The sequence below is a fragment of the Limulus polyphemus genome, unplaced genomic scaffold (assembly GCF_000517525.1).
Source record: "Limulus polyphemus unplaced genomic scaffold, Limulus_polyphemus-2.1.2 Scaffold1153, whole genome shotgun sequence".
In the NCBI taxonomy this organism is placed as follows: Eukaryota; Metazoa; Arthropoda; class Merostomata; order Xiphosura; family Limulidae; genus Limulus; species Limulus polyphemus.
In genome coordinates this window covers 13,053-35,081 of record NW_013666763.1, presented here as the reverse complement: position 1 = coordinate 35,081, position 22,029 = coordinate 13,053, and the positions used below count along the sequence as shown (strand labels likewise).

The 22,029-nt window shown below is 33.8% G+C and overlaps 2 protein-coding genes across 17 annotated transcripts in view; one reads left to right on the top strand and one right to left on the bottom strand.

The window, feature by feature from the left end:
• The window catches only part of LOC106462374 (nuclear receptor subfamily 2 group C member 2-like), an 81,399-nt gene extending 63,385 nt beyond the window's left edge, over positions 1-18,014 (bottom strand). For 3 of the 5 annotated variants that reach the window (XM_022389619.1, XM_022389625.1, XM_022389624.1), the window contains exon 1: positions 17,909-18,014. The gene's annotated coding sequence lies outside the window, so the exon portion shown is untranslated. Of the gene's footprint in view, positions 1-651; positions 681-17,908 lie in introns of those variants that run through there. The other 2 variants (XM_022389621.1, XM_022389623.1) reach the window with 2 other exon arrangements.
• Positions 1-22,029, top strand: part of LOC106462378 (peflin-like) — a 39,237-nt gene that overhangs the window by 7,052 nt on the left and 10,156 nt on the right. Inside the window, exons 1-3 of one of the 12 annotated variants that reach the window (XM_022389628.1) lie at positions 18,008-18,138; positions 18,896-18,996; positions 20,362-20,510. In XM_022389628.1, the coding sequence (XP_022245336.1) occupies positions 18,954-18,996; positions 20,362-20,510 (192 nt within the window). In that variant the 5' untranslated portion in view covers positions 18,008-18,138; positions 18,896-18,953. The other 11 variants (XM_013922298.2, XM_013922300.2, XM_013922306.2 and 8 more) reach the window with 11 other exon arrangements.

Genomic DNA, 22,029 nt, shown 5'->3' with positions numbered 1-22,029 from the left:
TTCGAAACCGTTATAACTGCAGATAGTTATTTTCTGGCAGTAACAGATTCTCTGGCATTATTAGATTTGAAGCACACGATAAAAACGTCCTTTACCTAACATGTCATACACGTTTTAGGCCTAACTTCGAAATACTTATTATGATGGTTAATGCAATGAATGTGTTACACATAAATTTAGTAGAATCGTGGCTACGTTTTGAATACAAAATTATATTCTCAAAAACTAATTATCTGTCAATAAAAAGCTATATATCGCACGTGTTGGAAAAACTGTATAAATGATAAGTATTTAGTATTTTGTCAGGTAACGAATTTATAAATATAAATATATTCAATCAAAAACAATCATTCAGAAAAAAATGATGCTAATTCATCGGACAAGAAGTCTCTTCCTTACAAGCCAATCTTATAAAAAAAATTATATACATAATCGAACTACAGAAACTCTGAGTCTGTTCTGTGAGAATCAAAACGAAAACATGTCCAAGTCACGCAATGACAGATATATGTAAAACCCTAGGGTAGCTAATACCTACGTACATACACCAATCACGCATTATTTTACTGACCGACCACACACAGGCTTAATTACGAACATGAATGAACTACTCCCTGGCGTATCTGATATAAGGGCTTATTCAAGCCATACCTGATGTATTTATATGATTGCTTGTTGAATGTTAGGTGTTACGTGTGTGTGTGTGACGTCATAAGCCACATTCTGCCTGTCATCTGGTGCCTCCTATCCCAAAGACCAATCCTGGTCTCGGCCCACCTTCCACTGCTAACCGAATTCTCGGTAACGAGATCACGAGCACGAGTTGTAAGGCTTTTCGTGACGAAGGGTCAAACGTCCCATTTCAAGGCAGCTGGAGGAGACTGACATGAACAATTAGGCCATTGGTCAAACTACATATATAAAAACAAATAACTTTTGCACTTTTACAAAAATGGGTCATTCTCAGCATCAAGTTTATTGGTTTAATGTGTAGAAACACGTCATAAAAAGCGAAACTAACTCGATAAATTTCAAAAACGTGTCAGAAAAAACGAGTACTTTAAACAGTTGAAGACAATACTCCACATTACATCTCCAAACCCAGAATCTAACCCTCCAGACAGACACAATTCTTTTAACAACTATTTATTTCCTCAAATAATTACATATTTATCTATAATATTGACGCAAAAGTTAGCATAAACTGTATTGTTGGTGTGAAAGTCAAAAGTGACCTCTTAAGTTCACAGACCCTCTCTCTGTTACAGGTCACAAAAAGAAACCATTCCAGTGAAAGCTGTACACCATTCCACATACATGAATTGAAACAATTTCTCTACGAATTATAAGCTGAATCTATCGTATCAATATCTTAAAATAGAACATTATTTCACTATTAAATGCAAATATACTGTTCGTATTAATCTCAGAAGTTTGAAATACACATTTCCGGACTATTAGCTTTCATGTCCTTTCGGAAAAAACTGGAACTACAACTTTCAATATTCACATAATACTTCTTCCACCCAGTGACATAAACAAATCACAACACATTTTAAAACAAAAAATCGATTTCACGATAGATCCGACTTGACATTATGAAACTATACCATAACCAGTAACCCCTATCAACGTCATACACATCAAGTTTGTTAAATAAGTAGTTCTCACACTTTTTAGACAGCGCCCCTTCCTTTTGTGTGTGGCACTCGACACCCTCACCCATACACACGCGTGCGTATACCTGTAAAAAAAAAAAAATCCAATATGCCATCATCATGAAATATTTACAAATTTTAGTGCATCACAGGTTCAAACAGACGTGCATGTAGGTATACTGTAAGTCAGTTTTTATCATGAATCTTCTCATGTTCTTCCAAGGATTCTCAGTTTGAGAACCATTGTTTAAATAACATACTTTTATTATCCCTTATTTTAACACTAATATTCGTTCTGCGTTCGAATGAATATACTACACACAATGTGTAAAGTATCAAAAAGGGTCTGGCGTGGCCTAATCGTTCGCATGCCCTGATTGTGAATCCGAGGTTTCATGGTTTGTGGCCCGTTGCTGTAAAAACACGCTCCGCAGTTTGGGCCTATCAAACTATTCGGTCAGACAAATGTAGAGGAAGAGTTAGCAGTTGGTGCTGTTGACTAGCTTCATTCGCCTAGTCAGTCCAAAATTATATGGACGGATAAGTTCAAGTAGTCCATATGAAGTTTTACACAAAATTCTGAAACAAACAACAAAGTTCACGATAAGCTTCGGCTCTGTGTTGATATATCGTTTTGATGAAACACCATAAAACTATAAAATAAAAATTGTCGATTATGTTAGGTTTTCTATATAACGTCACGTGCAGTTCTATGTTGTAGTTCTGGGAAATATGATATAGCTCTCGCTCTCTCCTTATCCAGCTATTTAACACGTAAGCTGTTGGACGAAACAAAGATCAGCTATTTAACTCGTGAGCTGTTGGACGAAACAGAGATCAGCTATATAACTCGTGATCTGTTGGACAAAACAAAGCTCAGCTATATAACTCGTGATCTGTTCGACGAAACAGAGATCAGCTATATAACTCATAATCTGTTGGACAAATCAAAGATCAGCTATTTAACTCGTGAGCTGTCGGACGAAACAGAGATCAGCTATATAACTCGTAATCTGTTGGACAAATCAAAGATCAGCTATATAACTCGTGAATTGTTCGACGAAACAGAGACCAGCTATTTAATTTGTGAGCTGTTCGACGAAACAGAGACCGGTTATTTAACTCGTGAGCTGTTGGACGAAACAGAGACCGGTTATTTAACTCGTGAGCTTTTCGACGAAACAGAGACCGGTTATTTAACTGGTGAGCTGTTCGACGAAACAGAAACCGGTTATTTAACTCGTGAGCTGTTCGACGAAACAGAGACCAGTTATTTAAATGTGAGGTGTTGAGCCTTTTTTTATCGAAATCTTGAGAGGATATTGCCACCTTTTCAGTACTATTGTTTTATTTATTGGAATGCTTTCCTCGTTGTCACTATTTCGATTTATGTGTGTGTGTGTGTGCATGTACGTGTATTTATTTATTTTGTAGTTGAAACCAGTTCAGTTAACGAACAATCAGTGAAGGTTTCACATGAAATATTTCCTCAATCACAACTCTTAAATTGCTTCCAAACAGTAGATCTTTGTGATCAAGAATCCAATAATTATTATACGCGTCATCTGAAACCATCTTTCCAAACATAATTATATAAAAATGATATAAATCAAAGCTTGTCTCGAACATTCGTCCCTAATTCAATTTTAACATGGGCTTTTGCTTCAAGCATTACTCATTTGAAAATTCTAACGGTGATAAATTAACGTGATTCTATCAGGATATGTTTCAAAGTGTTTATTCTTCGCATTTGCTATATAATTTTTACGTTAACTTATAGCTTTTTTTTGTGCCTACTACAGGTATCTAAACACTTTTTTAAAGTGTTATACGCCTACTGACTTGCCGCTGAGCAACTGGCGGACTAACCTACATCACCTTTGCATAGATGATTATTGTACAGTAAAGTCCATACAAATACAAAACGAAAGTAAGTTGAGTTACTAAATGTTGTTACACTTTATATTGTTCAAATTTTAACCTCATGCTTTACATTTGGCATTAGTATTTTAATTTACTCGGTCATAAGATCAATAAAATATTGACACAGCATGAACTTTATAAGGTGAACTTTCCAACGTGACCCCGAAGTGTTTCTCTGTTTATTTTTTTAATAGTTGGCTGGTAAGTTGCATTAAGTTTGAAAGAAAAACCAAATGAACAACAACAAAAAGAGTTTACTGCCTTATTTCTTAGATGAAATCCTTTTCATACATTAGTGACAGCTAAAATTCTGTAGGAAGTTACGAACTTTAACCCGTTTGCAAGTAGAAGGCCACTACTTACAGATGGGTTGAGGTGCGTCACTCCCCACTACTTACAGATGGGTTAAGTTGCGTCACTCCATACTACGTACAGATGGGTTAAGTTGCGTCACTTGGAGTGACGCAACTTAACCCATCTGTAAGTAGTGGGGAGTGACGCACCTCAACCCATCTGTAAGTAGTGGGGAGTGACGCAACTTAACCCATCTGTGAGTAGTGGGGAGTGACGCACCTCAACCCATCTGTAAGTAGTGGGGAGTGACGTGCCTTAACCCATCTGTAAATAGTATGGAGTGACGCCCCTCAACCCGTCTGTAAGTAGCAGGAAGTGACGCACCTTAACCCATCTGTAAGTAGTAGGAAGTGACACACTTGAACCCATATGTATGTATTAGAATGTGACACATCTGAACCCATTTGTAATTATTAGAAAGTGACTCACCGTAACCCATTTGTGAGTAGTTTTTTAACGTGCAATAGGTTAACTTCCAATAATAAGGTCCGTATGATCATTATACTACACAACATGCCCTGTAAAGTAACCATGCCACAGTTATGATGTGCCCTAAGCTCCTGCAATACTTCAGAAATTCAAACTATCAAACAAATCGATTTACTAAAAATCTAATCGAAACATTTAAATCGTCAAATATAAAACTCGAGTACTAAGTCTGAATAATTGTGTAGTGCTGTGATTAAACAACCAACACAGATATAGCTTCAACCAAGGCTATTTAATTTTTGTTTGTTTTATGTCTTGTTATCTTCCCCTATATATATAAGAATGCGCCTCAAAAATCTGTTACCTATCCACAGAAGACATGTCTATTTACCACTATGACATTCTACCTCCTGAAAACTCTGGAATAATTGGAATCGCCAAACTTTGTACACATCAAGTTCTCAACAAACACAATCCCTTACACGACATAAATTGATGTCAAACGACTTAAAATCGGCACTACCAGTAACAACAAAACAAAGCAATAAACAAACTCTGAGCTTTGTAAGTTGAATGGCAGAACTATGGAATCCTGCCAAAGCTCGTTCTTAATAACCAATGAAGAGAAGGTTGACATCTGCGCAACTCGAGACTCAGTAGCTTAATTGGTTGAAGTATCTGTCCGGTTAGCAGAATCGCGGGTTCGAATACAATACTGCCTGGCCTCTCAAATTTAACTTCTTCGGGAAACGAATAATATTGTATCAAAAGAGCTTAGTACTTTTCTTTCAATAACAGCGAATACTAGGAAACTTTCAGCAAATAATTATACCACATTTACCCATAGAACAGACACCTCCATAATTACTTTTTCGCAGACGATTAGCATTATCGTGCTCCATAATATTATAACAAACATTTTTATGTTATCTAAATTTATCGCAATATTGTATTCTAAAACTCCAGGATATACTTATCCGCACTGGTTCGCTTACGTCAGTTATTTTGTTTCATAGTTTTATCACCACCCTCAGCTTACTCTTGCCCCCTTCCCAATTATCAGTAAGTTCTTCAGTTAACCAGAACTGAAAAATTTCGATAATATATTCTGTTAACTGTATCACGAAACACTTCATTCTTAAAGGCCTCCGATAGAATTCTCCACTAACAATGATGTTGATATGATAGTCCGTTGACCGAAACATTAACCACATTTCCCTTTCATACATGGACTTTAACCACTGTTTGTATGTTCTGATTTGTGTCCGCACTATTTTGTGTTCCTAATAAATCTGATTTCAACTGAAAAAACAAAACAACTTATTGCCTTACGTTTGTTTGTTTCTAAGCACAAACCCACAAAATGGACTATCGAAACCCAGTTTTTATTATTTAGTGTTATAAGCCTTCACATTTACCGCTGAGGAGCCACTGGGTCGTCACCTTATGTACTTTTGAATATATAAACTTTTGCAGCAATACGCACGTGAGACAATATTAGACTGATATAACTTGAACAATAAGAAGGTTAAACAGCTGGCGATTAGTTTCGTTCTTTTTAGTATTTCATTTACACAATATTTCCAAACAGTAGATAATTTTTTCCCGAAGTAAGATCATCATGCATCTGTAACTGCATACCAAGCACAAATTTGTATGTACTGAAATACAGTTAACTCTGTTTAAAGACTTTATACGGTCTTCCTCAATGTCAATAGCCAAGTTACATAAGCACACACATCACATGTATAGTAACAGCTTTCTACGAAATTTTCTAGGTTTTGATTGGCTGACACAAGTTATGTGTTGAATAGTGTATGTTTTGTTGTCATCTGCAAACAGTGTTGTTGCTTGGTGCAAAACTATACAATGGGCTACCTACACTTTGTATACCGCGGGGAATCGAAACCCGGATTTTAGCGTTGTAAGTTCTTGAACTTACCGCTGATCTATCGAGAGGGGGGAGGGGGGGTACGAACGATGCTCAGCTTAACGAATACAGAACCACCTAGAGTAGATAAAGTGAACATATATCATAATCTGTTCATTTATCACTGAAAGATATGCGTTCTTCGGAATGTCTGAAAAACTAGCAGATTTATTTCGTTGACCTAAAATTGTACATTTTAAGTTTTAACTGAATCTAAACGAAAATGATTTAATACCATGAGTGACATAAAACTTCAATTCACAATGCGTATAGAACTAGCATGTAATGTGACCAAGTAATTATATGTATAAAGCACAAAAATATGTGTGTGTGTCTGTTTGTCCGTTATCTAACTACTCCTAGGTTGCTGGGCCAATCTCAAACAAACTTTGTGGGATGATAAGTTGGAATAAGGGGCATGTTAATTGGGGATTCCTGACCATATCCACCCCATTATTGCTGTTACTGAGCATTTATTATCTTTGACGTAAGTTAACGTTAACTACATTCATAGATGGCGCCACGTCCTTACACACAAAAATTTTTATAACAACACACGCACAATGTTGGGGAGAGCACACATACGTCTTATACAGCTCAGAGAGTATAATAACACTCTCTATGTAGGAATAAAATGAACAAAACGGCCGCCACTATTGCAATAACACATAAACTCAGCTGAAGTTTCAACTCCAACAGCCACCATGATATGAAGAACCGTTGTTGAGTTTTACAAACTTCCTACTTTGACCCGTGACCTTTTAACTTCGGCCTGTTAGACACTTCTGCGGCCAATTACCGTATATTAATTATTCACATGAAACATTGTGGAAGAACATTTGGGTGTTGAAAGTGGGTAACAGAAAGCACCCCTACCGCCACTACCTATTAATACAAAGTCACCATCGCACAGTGTATACCATGTTTTAAGTATATACATATTGAGTTTTTAAAGCTTATACTAAACTTTTGGTGAGGTAATAATGAATACTGTAATAATATGTTATGTTATAAACTGAGTGAAAGTTAGAATTTTTGTGTTATTTATCATAGCATCCACCCACACATTTTCGTAAAGTTCATAACCCGGACAAAGGACGGGTACCTCAGCTTGTGGTTATATAACGATGAAAGTTTCTGTTAATTTTCAATTAAAAATGCCGAACGCTATTTTTAATAAGAAATACTCCACAGTTGGAAGATAAAAAAAAACTTTGTTAATCTGGTTACAGCACATCAGATACAAGGTTCAGTGATACGATGGCGCTTACTGTAATTGATTACGACGAATTCTCATTACAGTATTACTCCTGCGTTAATTCGTACACAAGTTCATAGCACAAACTTCTGTCATTTTGTCATCAATACACACAGCTCATACAACACGCCATTAGGCGGTATAATATGGTAAATTAGTAACTAGTTATTGTAATTAGAAACCAGACTGGTGAAACACCTAAAATGATATCATTCCATATGGCCCCTTAAGTTTATACGTACATGTATTACAAATATTCTTATATATATATATATATATATAATGATAGTAAAGTCTATTCAAATAAAATAGTAAAAAATAATAAATCAAACAAATAATCAACAATGTTAAAATAAAGTTGTATTATTTATTTTACCTAAATATATATATACATATATGTATAGCGCCTAGATCTCTAACTCGTTCAGCGTATTCTAACCGGCCTAATAAGTCCTGGCATTTAACGAAAGGCCTCCTCGGCAGTGGATATAGCAAATGTAGTGTAGCTGACATACTTGTTTGTTCTGTTTGTCTTCAAAAATTATAGAATAAGAGTTTCATTGATTTAAATCTCTGCAACTGCTTTACACCTAATAGTTATTGAACATAAAGAAATGTTCTCTTCTGCTTTAGCTGTTTAAGAACAAGTCATTTCTCTCCGCTTATATACATATCACATATTTTTATGTTTTGTTTCATGCTAAAAAAAAAGAGCACCCCCCCCCCTCTTTCGAGATTGATTGCGTTTATATTGGATAATTTCAAATTTCACCTTCAAAAACTCAGAAAATCCTTCTCAGATCTAGAATGATCAACGATCCGGATTCTTTTTTTTTTTGTAGTGTGATGAGGAGTCTCAACCTTAATGTGCCCATGAAATCCGGTACAAATCCGATCACACTTTACACAGTTATTAATCCCAAACCGCGAAAATGCCCTGTATCCCCGATGTTTCAAAGTGATCCAGAATCCGGATTTGGATCCTGACCAAGTTCGGGGAGGACTGTCCCATACTGACTTTTCTTCTTGTATGATACTTTAGTGTAAGTCGGTCTATTCGTTTTTGAAATACGCGCACGGAAACACAGATAGACAGACAGACACACACACATATAATTGCTATACCCTCGAGGGGGAGGGTAATTATTCCGCAAGTTTCGATTCGGTAATTTTGGGTGATTTTTTTTTTTACCTAAAAAAGACAGTTACTATAACAAGTTACAAAGTTTTAATTAAATAAAAAACTCATTAATACGACCTCCTAAAATAATATTTGCTATTAAGCACAAAGTAACACAATGGGCTGTCTGTGCCCTGCCCACATCGAGTACTGAATCCTGAATTTTAGCGTCATGTGCACTCATACTTGCCGCTGCGCCATGGTGGAGGGGCTCCAAAGATAAAGAACAAGTGTTAGCATATGTAAGTGAAACCAGTGACTTATTCTACGTGAATAGTTTTTCAAAACAAACAAGGGCCACAGTCAGATGAAACCAATTTCTCATTTATATAAGATATCTCACAGAAAAACATGCTAGAAGTCAAAGGGCAAAGTCCAATAAAGGCATACGGTCGTGTTTATATGACGATAATCATGGCACGTAATCCTTGTGCACGTTTTGTACTTTAATGATAAGATAATGTTCTTATATGTTTATATACCAGTTTTGTTCTTAAGACAAATACTATATAAATATGTCTATATATTCCCACACATAAGTGTTAAGCACGGCTTCGTTTCTCCACGTTCTGAGCCCTATCATTGCGTTTATGGGTTCCCATGGTAATATGACAATTTTCATCAATTCATGCAGAGTTTATTCACAACAAAATCAGAAACACATATTTAAAAATATTAAAACTGATGAAATTAAAGGTTTGTTTCACTCCTGCAGTTTAAGGAACGCACGCAAGTCATGAATAAATCATGATTGTAGAGAAAAAAATAAATCAAACTTTTACAGAAGAATAGTAAACCCACTTTAAACCATCTCTTTATATTCCACACGTGTGTATCACGAGATTGTCACTCGCATCGTATACTTATAATGAATGAACTTTGCTTTAACTGATAGCCTACTAAGACAAATGGTCAATTATATATACATTACAGCGCCTCTTCTATTTCACGCTGTTAGTGGGTGAAATTGTTTTTACGTAGAAACAGGTTAGTTATCTTCCACTTGTAGCATTTCACTCACCAGCCCTAGGTAACGCTACACAATGCTTTATTCTCTTCTTAAAAATACATACTGCAATTGTTCTGAAATAAAACCTCAAGTTGAATTTCAACTAAGGATTTTTTTTTTTGCGTCAGTAGATCTTAAAATAAGCTCGCGGGACCAAGCTACAAGACCCGAAAATGCACTATCTCCTACTATGCTGTTTTTTGTTGTTGTTGTTGTTTTTAAACACAGAGCTACACAACGGTGTATATATGCTCTGTCCCCAACAGAGAATCGAATCTCGGATTTTAGCATTGTAAGTTCGAAAACTTACCGCTAATCAACTTGAGCAGTGTTATGCTATTATTCGGTACTCAATAAAATTTAAAAATACAATGTATATTCAGTCTGCTACCTTGTTTCAGGCTATTTAGTATATTGAAGTGCGGCTTTTAATAAATTACAGGCGCAGAATTAAGTTGTCTGGTAGTTATTTATCCAACAAGGTTAATATAACACTTTCTAAGTGTTTCATAATTGTCAAAATGCATTTGACTGCTGTGAATTATTACATGAAATAGTTACTATGTGCCAGCAAATAACTTTGTATTCTGTATCTTCCTTGAGTTACAGATTTTAATAATAATAATAAAAAAAGGTAACATAATTAATTTTGAAAGATTAACAGCAGTAAAGTACTCGTTTACTAAGATTTCTAGCAACATGTCCACTACAAATATAATGCACAATTAATAAGATTATTTTTCTTTTAATGGTTAAAAAATAGTGAAAACAGAGTGCATTAAACCAGACTTTGTTTCTAAACTTCAGAAAGCATAAAAAGTTTTCTTTTTTTCTCGACTCTCGGACAAGAGACAGCATTTGTGGCTTGCTTACCTCGCTTGTTTTTGTCCCTTTGTGACATGGAAGAAACCAGTGGAAAAAGAGGCAGATGACAAGAAAGAATAAATAAATAGTAGCTCTACTTTGTTGAAATAGGGGTGGTCTGATTGGTAATAAACGTACTTAATGTAATTAGACTCTCTAACCTGAAAACTAGCTTACTTTTCCGAATTTATTCGTAGTTGTAATTGTGGACTTACATCATACCAGTCTAACACGCTCTAACTCCTGACCTCGCCTGACCCTGCGGAAAGAGCACTGTTGCTATGGTAACACGCACGTCGACGAACTAAAAGCGTACCATGGCCAGCGGGCAGAATGGTACAATGACATGGCAACATACGGTCATTCTAGGTCAACTTATATGGACTTCAACTCGCTTATACTATCAATTACTAAAGGGTTAAAAACAACTCCCCATGTTTACATTCAGTATACAAATCCCACGACACGTGTATAACGGCTAAACAGAAGACTATGGTACATGTGTAAGGCATTGGAAAAGTGTAAAAATAGAAACTGAATTTTGAGGCTATAAAGTTGCGCCACACTAACAAGATTGCGGGAATATCTCGAGGTGTCTTCTCTATAACACATCTTACCAATCACATGACTTTATAGTCAAAGAATCTGTGTCAATGTTCCTGCACGTTATTTAGCTCAAGTTTATGCTGTTGATATTTCCTCGGTTCTGATTAGTTTCCAGTTGTTATTACAACTTTCTTTGCTTTGTGAAACTATCCAACTGAGGTGGTAGGCAGACAGTCTGCAGACGGAATCACCGAATTTCTGAAAGTTTAAAAAAGTTAATTGTATAAACTTACTATCGCATGCATTTATTAAGTGTTCAGAATATAGTCAGTAGTTCCAGAGTTCAGGTGCACTCGGATTAACACTCAAGTACGGATCCTTAAAAAAACATGTTTAAATCCGTCACTAGGAGGTGCGTTTGGTAAAACTTACTTGACTTAAAAAAGTAAATACAGTACGAATAATTAAAATATATTATTAAAAAGTAAATATAAATGTACTATGAGCTTGCTGTGCTCCAATGAGTGGATGAGATAAGAAAATAAGATGGCTGTTCAAACAAGAATCCGAATTGTCCGTCTTGTCGTTTGCAATATGATCATTACTTGACGTATTACATTTGTATAAGAATGTTATTAATATTACACAGCACATTATCAATTCGACAAAAATAAAAACTTAGTTTAGTTGAATAATAGCGACACTTTTTGAACTTATAATATGCTCAATTCCGAAATAGAATATAAATAAATATGGAATTGTGGCGTATGTTCGTAATACGGTGTGATAATCTACCACTCTTCCAAAAGTCAAGAAGTTCAGGTAAGGTTACTGAGTAGGAGTGGTATCCCATGAAATGGTCTAACCAGGGATGCTATGGAAAAGCAAAAACTCGATGAAGAAAGTGCCATTGTACAAAAATGCATGATATACGAAAAAAATCCAATTGTCAGTAAATAGTAATTGTGAAAATAATAACAGATAACCCTGATTACGCATCTCGTCTCGGGGCGTGATGCTTAGGGCGCTCTACTCGCAATCTGCGGATCGCGAATTCATATTCCATCACCAAACATCCTCACCATTTCACCTATGAGGGCGTTATAGTGTGACACCCAATCCCACTATTCGTTAATAAAAAGAGCAACTCGAAAGTTTGCGGTGCGTGGTGTTGACTAGCTAGCTACCTTCTCTCTAGTGTATTACTTTTGAATTACGAACGGCCAGCGCATATAGCCCTCGAGTAGCTTCGCGCGAAATTCACCAACAAAAGTAATCAAAATCACAAGAAAACGGCAGTCCATGTTCGTTAGTTAAAGATACTATACAGGTAGTAAAAATAAACAACTGCACGGTCAAAATCATTTTATTTGTCTTATATTAATAGTTCTGTTCATATACCTTAAAAGGCTTAAATAGTAAACGAAAATAATAATAGAAGCTATTTTAGGGACTCTGCACACGTAAAATCGATGACAAATTCTTTGGAAGATAATGATCAATGTTCAAGAAAATTACCCTAAACCATTACTTATTATCAAAAACATTCTCAGTTTACCTAAGAGTTGAGATATATTTTTCACCTCTTCCTATCGGAGTCTGACGGTAGCTTTGGGAAAACTTAATGATCACCGAAGTGAATACGAGACACGGGCGAAACTATCTTACTGGTTGGATCAAGTCAAAAAGCCCCAGAGGATCCCCACAATAGATAACAACAGTGGTTAAGACCCCCATGTAGTTTTGATCCACGCGCCCCAAGAGCTCTAGTTGCGCAACTGATATCAGAATCAAAAGTTCAAAGGTTAAATTTTCGACACAATGGTTTCGTTTGAGTTATATACACAGCAAAATGTTCACGTGTAAAAATAATTTACATCGAACGAGGAGCAAAGCATTTTACGATTTGAGTCATTAACTTTAGACGTTATTTTAGTTGTTGTTTTTCATTTATTTCACCCTGCTTATAATAATTTAAATAATATAAATATGAGCAAATCATATGGATATTCAGAGATTTGGTTAAAACTAAAAATGCGGCTATTTAACATACTGGAACAACAGTTTAATTGCCACTCGCGTCCAAGAGCAAAACGTAACTGTATGAAAACTCGAGAAGAAAGTGACACAACTGAACGAAAAACCTTGAAAACAGGAAGAGGAGGAACTGACTGTTTTTTTTTTATTCATTATGAATAAATTATTAATACGAGAGGGATCTTAAAAACGACGGTAAAAAATAGCTATTATTGGATTATGGTTTAAAAATTATTCAAAAGTGCTTATTAATGCTTTGTCAACACCAAATTACTATCTTATTATATTTGTCTTGAGAGAAGGACACACTCAGGAAGTCATGTCACCACTAAAGCAGCCATTTTGTTTACCACGGAGGTACAGCGACAGTTGTAATTACAATGCTTGTCACCAGGAGCGACTGTCTTTCCTGGAACAGTTTATAGACGTAATCGTCAGAGCTAGCGTGACCTTTACACTAGGGCGAGGTACATGCGATCAATAGCAGGCAGTCGCCCACATCAGCAGCACTACCCGTACCACGGCCTGATCCGCTTTGTTTGCAGGGTATGGACGCAGCTTGACGATTCACCGAGATCTGGAGGTACAACAGACTGCTTCACCACGCGATTGTTCACTGAATATACAGCTACCGACGCATGTCAGGTGTAACTATAAATGTATACAGTAATGTTTTGAATAGTTGTCAGTCGCCATTTTAGGATTTCACTTTTCTAGCTTTCACCTGTGTCAAAACACTCAAGTTTTTGTAATCAATTAAATATTCATTTAAGATTCAAAGTACTTATCGGTGAAAATCAACGTATAAAGAAATATGATTGCTACAAACGAAACGAACACGTAATAATTAAACAGGATCATTTTCATTCAAAACATATTAAATATTGAAGGAAGATGGTACTGTACTCACTCTCGATGACTGTCTAAATTTTACATATTTCTTGTTGACGATAAAAGTGCATGTCGCCATCAAATTTCTACCGTAATTATCATTTATCAGTTACTCCTACATTATCTGCGACTTTTCTTCGAAGGTTAACATAGAATATATTATTTACTTGACAAAACACCTTTCATGTATTTAAAGAATTAATAAAATATAATGTTAAATAAGCGTGAATAAACCGATAACTTTATAAGTAACAGTAATAACTGACATGCTGTATTAAAATAATAACGTGACAATATGTAACTTGTTCTTCGGCTACAAGATTACTGAGATACGTAACCAGAACTAGTTTTATGTATGTACTATACTGTGTAAGATATGTTATACAGTGATACAGATAACTTTTTCCTATATAAGAATGAATGGGACAATGCAGGATTACCTGTATAATTATGTACAGTATTCGAAATGCTGAAACTAGGTCAGAATAATAGAGAAAAATGATGCTCTTTCAAATCACTAAAATTTCAAGTGTTATATTTCGTGTGACTACGATACGAAGATACAAGCACTATCTGTGTAAAAATGGTTCTAAAATTTTGTCAATTTTACTGAAAATAGGCAAGTTATTTATGATAGCACAGCCCAAATCTAGGAGTGTAATGCGCACTTGTAGGGACAGCAGAGTCACTATGAAACATTTTTAGAAAGTTCGTTTTCTTCGTTAGGCTATCATTTCATATTTCAAGTAGGCCCAATAAAAACAACTTCTAACACTTTCTAGCTATTTCGCGGCTTCAGACAGAATATAGCGAATGAACAGTATATAAAACATTAAAATAAGGTGTTGATAAAAGAGATTATAATTGAGTAAAATTTAAGTCGTGGTTTTCACATAATTAGAACGTCTGACAGTGGCAGCTGAATTCAACTAAATTCTTGAACTTCATTTATTTTAAGATTTGTTTGTTTGTGATTAAGCACAAAGCTACATAATGGGCTATCTGTGCTCTGCCCACCACGGGTATCGAAACCCGGATTCTAGCGTTATAAGTCCGCAGACATGCCGCTGTGCCATTGGGGGGCATTTATTTATTTTTTTAAATTTATTTTTAAAGGTTATACCTGTTTTTATTTTAGTGGATCCTCGCACATCATTTTGTCATATGAACGCATACACGTAAAGCATCGTCCTAAAAATCATTCTAGAATATATCAATCAGTGGTGCATTTTTCTTAAACAATAATGAAGTTTTTTTTTATATCTTAAATATAGAAATTATGCAAAATATTCAACTGCTGATTTTTCATCGTAGTGAGAAAACACAGGATTAAACAAAAATAAATCATACTGTCTGAAACATGAACGCTTTGAAAAACTTGTTTCTTTTAGGGTATACTAAGAAGGAAAGTCTACCTTATAAAAGCGTCAAGTTCTTGAATTTTGTTTTGTTGGTTTAATCATTAATAATTGAAAACGGTAACATATAACGCCTGAATGTATTAATATTTATCACAACAAGTTATACAATTTGTGTATCACTCTGACTGCATGTATATTATACTTCTCATGTATACTAGTTTTATAATGCACATGATCTCATAATAATAATAATAATAATAATAATAATAATGTTTATTAAAACTCAAAAATTCCTGTGCAATTAGTAGTAGGCAATTAATTACGCGTGCACAGAAAAAAAATGAATGAATAGCTGGTTAATTTACTCCACTGGTTTCGACTTTTGTGGCTAAACTGAATTACTATTTAACGTATTTTTCATCACTAGTAGTTAAAATAAATATTTATACACGATTAAATTACAATGATCTTAAATATTAAATAAATCTAACTTCTATGAGATTGCTTTCTCATCTACCAAATATCTTATTTTAATAAATATGTAGAATTTAATATAACGTTAATCCTTGACAGATGTACATGCATTTTCAGTAGTTTCCTATTATGTTTTGATGTAATTCAAATAATATTTAATATGTACAATCTTATAAAAACAATGACCCAAATGACCAGATTTTGGATGACTTAGATTAGATTTTCATAAGGGTAATATTACACTAAATACTGGTATGTGTGTGCACTGTTACGACATTGTTTTTCCTTTAACCAAGCTCTTTGCCTTCCATTTGAGAATGCAATCTACTTTCTGCACAAAGTATATTTGATTGAAAATTTAGAAGATAACTAATGGTTCTATGGAGACAATTTACAAGAATATAGCGTAAAAGCCATTATTGAATGATTATAATTAACAAGAATTTACATTAGTCTGAGTAATAATCGTGAAGTTATTTGCTATAACGCCAAAATGATCGCTCTTTTCAAATTAAAATCACGATTTTTTATCTTATAATTCGAAAAACACAGACAATCTACGCTGACAATAAATATTTTCCACTTAAAACCTGCACAGCGATGAAAGTTCATTAGTTAGCAGCGCAGTAAGTTCCTATACCATAATTTTAAGAAGTCACGCTTAATAATTTATTCATAACAGCCTACGATGTTACCCAGAAATTGAAAGAAAGAAAAAGAAAATTGTATTATATGACACTGACTACTAATCGCTGTGGTTAACACAATTTTCTACTCAAAGTTTTATTTTTGTGTATTTTTTTGCTCTTTTGCTTTTAGCATCAATTTTGATTTAAAAGTTATAATATACGTTTTATTTTCTTCAAGGTTTATTTCAATGCAAACATTTGATTACCACCAAATTTTCTAGCAAAACAAAAACAAACTAAACCAATTAGTTAAATAACTACGCAATTCTGATTATAAGATGACAATTAATAAATAGTCATAGGTGGCACAAGTTAATGTACGAGTTATAGGCCTAAAAGTGCAACGGATGGTTAAACGTGGAAATAACTTTGACATTTAAGATCTTAAGGATTGAAAAGAACTACCATACTTTGATTAAATAATAAAGGCGAAACTAATTACACAATAAAAACTCTTGGAAACGATTAACTAAACTTTTAAAATAGATAACGTCCTTTCACAACCGAATTATACCTTAAATGTTTACACACGACATATACACACACAGTATTATCAAACTAGTAGTACTAGTACTTGACTAGCAATACTACTTACTAAGACTAATATCATATTAATGTTTCAAAATTAACTAATTAAAAACCAAATACACTTACTACGATGTAACTGTAGTGCAAGATATATTGCTTATATTTAATAGAAATACTACGCATTTATACTGTAGTTTCATGAGACAAGGAAGAATGCAGTACAGCGTACAATTTATTTAAAAATAAAAACTTGTATAGATTTTTATATTTAATAAACACTCATGTAATTAGGCCTAAAATTCCAGTTTCTTACAATCCCCACCAAAAAATCGAGTGCTAGAAGTAGAAGAATGAGGAACAGTGATTTTAACTCTCCAATGTCTTGCCTAAAATACAAATCGGCAACTTATTCTTCGCGCCACTAGCTCCACCACAACAACACACGTGACAATAACATTCTTTCTTTTGGCCATCTCGCCACATGCTGATATATAGGAAGTATGTGCCAAGTATAAATCTTTGAAGTTATTTTATTTTCCATCTCTCGCCACCATCTTCGAAACAACATCAACCATGTTAGCTGCCTGGCTCCGGAGGACAGGGCTGTACTGACCTGATTGCAGCCCTGTGTTCCCCGCACACCTTCCCTGCGACCGGCATTGCGGTCACAACACGCGCTCGCGTTTGACCTTATGGAACTTACTTGATTACAAAGAAATTAGTGGGAATATAATTTATCCAACAGTATATATACGTAAAAAAAGTTTGTTTCCTTACCTGTCTATCACCAATCTCAAAAACAGTTACCAAAAACTATATGTTTGCAAAGAAAAGGTTAGAGTTCACGACCTTTAAGAAATGCTACATGCACAAATATTCCCGGAAACTTCATTGGTTGTATACGAACAGTGACATCAGAGAGCCCTTTAGTTGTTAAGAAAACCTGATTCCATTCAAAACAAGATTCGAACCTACTACTCAAGAAAAGTAGAAAATAGATAAAACTGGTGGGTCACATTTTTATATAAAATATTAGTTAATGTGAAAGAATATTTGAGAAATTATTATCGAGTAATAGTTTTTTACCTATTTTATAATATATTAGCTGATCGTTTTGTTTTCATTCTTGCGCCTACGTCACTTTGATAAGGTATCCGTGTAAGGATGATGTGTCGATAATTAGTAAGTGGTGAAAGAGTTGAAACATAAAAAAAAATATTGATAATAAAATAAAACAATGGTAAGCCCTAGGGCCTATTTCTTAAAATGTAAAGATTTAGTGAGGTATTTTATACCGTATGTTTAGTTACACTTTGTTGGAAAGTATATACCTCGGGCAGACGTGAACGTGAAATTTAACTTTCAAGGGATATAAACCACGTATGTTACTCGAGGTTTGTATTGTATCAACAATGTACATGTATCTAACTTCTAAGTCAACTTATGTGTGGTTAGTACAGTAATTTGTTCTTGAATAAAGGAAACTGCCAAGAAATAAAATTTAATAAGAACTTACACTTTATTTTTATTTTTTTTACATATGCATGTTTGGGAATATAGTTTTCATCGTTTTTAAGTTTTAAACCTTTGGAATAAAAATTAAAAAAGCAACTTAATAACTGGCAAATTCAGCCGAGACTTCATAATTATTCCTTTATAGGAAGTTTTTTTTCAACAGTCTATAAAACGTGACAGTATTAAAGAACAATTTCTTTAGCATATTTGATTTTTAATTTTAAACCCAAGTTAACCTTTTCCTTATAGTAATTGAACTTTGGAATTTTTGTGAGTGAACTGGTAAAATCTAGGAACTGAAAAACTAATGTCGTGGGGATATGGTGGATATCCAGCTCAACAGGGCACAGGTATGTTTTGCTCTTTTGAATATTTCACAAAAGTTCTTTACTAGTAGGAGATACACAGCAGAATTTTAAATTATATAAATGTGTCTGGTATCTAAAATGTAAGATAAATACCCTCACTTTTTGAAAAATACAATAATGTTTCTTTTTGTTTTGTTTTAAATATATATAAATGGGGAAACTGGCATTTTCAGAACTACATAAATAAAGCTTTCTTCTTTTCTTATGCTTTTATTTACAATACTGTTCAGAATTGTTTCTGTAATTACCAATTTGGCAAATTGGGAATTTGCTGAAACAAGTGATTAGTTATAATCTTATAAATGGCCATATTTCTGATCGGGGAGACCACATGTCATGGACTATTTCAATAATATTTTTTGGTGTTTTTGTCATTCATTATTCATGTCCCATAATATAAATTATTTCTCTCTTAATTTATGGATTTCTGAAATAGCTTATCAGGTGAAGTGCTCTATGTAATAATCTCATTTGTTCAAAATTTTGTGAACCAAATTTAGGAATAAGAGGATGTTATTGAAAGGAATGGATGCTTAGGCTGTACCTTTATCTTGCAGGTTACAATTTTTGCCATAATATGTCAGACATGTATTCTTTATAGTTTTGTATTTTTTACAAAAATGACACTATAACTAAAATAGAGAAAAACTAAACAAGTCACTAAAAATAATTTTTAAGTTGCTAGTATATGTTAGTTTTTTGGATTAGAAAGTTTCAGCTAAACTTGTGGGCATTAGTCATCTGATACGGTTCAATTACACATTGATTCTCATTCTCTATCAAAATTCTTTCAACTTCAACTTGGAGTAGGTTTCACGAAAGAATACCATGTTTTATATCCGTTGAACTCTCCTATACTTTCTACAACCTTTTCCAGTTGTTACTCCACCCCAGCCTATGACCATCCTAATTGAATACTTGATCTTACTGCTAGTTGGTAGTAACACATTTGATTATACGAGTATTATATGTACAATAAATTATAGAAATAAAAGCATTTGATCGTATCTGAAGAAGCAATTTTTGTGTAATGTCTTATTTATTTTTGCTGCTCATTCATTAAAAAGTACTGGTACCCCATTCTGGATAGTTCTGCCAGAAAAAAAGCACTGCTTATATGTAGTAATCATTTCCTAATTACCTTTTAAAATTTAATTGTTTTTTGTAATTGAACTTTTATATTTTATGTAAAAAGAAGTACCAAGTTTGTCACAATAGTATTTGAAGACATTTTCTAAATATTATTGTTTTTATTTAGTTTTAATATATCTTATATTTGAAATACAGCAAACTTGTGAGGTATATTTCATATTGTGTAATCTTTAAATATGCATTCATCAAAAGCAGCATGGGGTACACCTTCATCAGGACCCCCTGGTGTTCCACCTGACTTGTGGGAATGGTTTAATGCTGTAGACCAAGATAGAAGTGGTCATATCTCTTCTTTAGAACTCCAACGAGCCCTTTTAAATGGTGACTGGTCACCATTTAATGAGGTTAGGAAACTATTTGTTGCATATATTGTAATGATTGTGATGATTTTTATTATTTGTATAAACCAGATAATCTACACTATCCATTTAATTTGATTATTTGGTAAGTTGTTTTGAAAGCTTGTGACTTTTGTAGAGATTCAGTTCTTTTGCACATCAATGCCTTCACTACAGAAGCATCATATTTTAGTAGCTGTGATGGCATCTATGATCAGGTTGGTGGAGAGCATGATTATTCTTTCTTGCACTTTCATGAAAAATATTGGTTGGATGACCATCCTGACACTTTAAATTAAACTACTGGGAAATATGTCTGTCATCATTAACTAAAAAAAGTCACATTTCTTTGTTCCAGCTGTTACTTTAATTGTAAACATGTTAAATTCAAAGTGGAACAGAAATTTGAATCAAGTATAACAGTGATAAATGTTTTAACATTAGATTTTTTACATGCTTTTATACATACACATTATAACAGTTTGGTACTCAAAGAATTTCATTGGAATTAATTAAGAATATTATAAATCAGACATATGTAGAGGCATTGTAATGACTCTAGACAAGTTGGAATGGAGAGCAACACTACTGTGACTATATACAGTGTCAAACTTTTAACGAAATCTGGAATATTGCCATAACTGTTCCAAAAACTGGAATGAACACTATTTTTATGTTTCTGAACAGGTCTAAACACTCTTACATCATATTAAAAATAGCAGCTTTGTATATGATTTAAATTAAGAGAAATATGAAGTCAAAAAGTGTTAAAATCATTGTTGTTCTTCTTGAAGTGGCATTACATATAGTAAATAGATACAGGCCAGTAGGAAACCAATTTCACTGGTAGGTATTTATCTGACCTGGAGATTGTTTATAACTGTAGTGTATATATTAATATTTTTTGATAATTTTTGATGATGATGAATTGCTCTCCACAGCCACCATGTTAAAATTGATGACTTAAGGGTCTAAGGATACACGGAAAATCTGAAGTGAGGAAAGAACATGTGGTCTAAGACACTGCATGTCAGAATGCTTAAGCTAAATGGACTAACATAGTGCTCAGGTTTTCATCAAGATAAAAAATAAAGCTTATTTATTTCAGAAAATAGTTTTACTAAGTAAAAAATATATCTAAAAAAAAACTGACTATTTTGTATGAAAAGCATTTAACATTTTAAACATTGACAAAAATTAGTGCAGTAGATAGACACAAACCATTGGTTTCCATATATAAAATATCTATATTTATAAATTATTGTTTCATGAAGTGTAAACTTTACATCTTCCTAATACCTGCGAGTAAGAGAAGTAAGTAATATTGCTTGTTGAAACAAGAACAAATTTGGAAAACTTTTTTCCCTTTTCATATTCATATTACCGATTGTTCCAACTGTTCTCCAGTTTCTTCTTGTTTAATTTACACACCTTTACATTACACCTTTATATGAGTTGCCCTTTTATATAATTTTAAGATCTGTTTTTTAATATCATCTTTATATGCTGACCCTTTATTCTAACT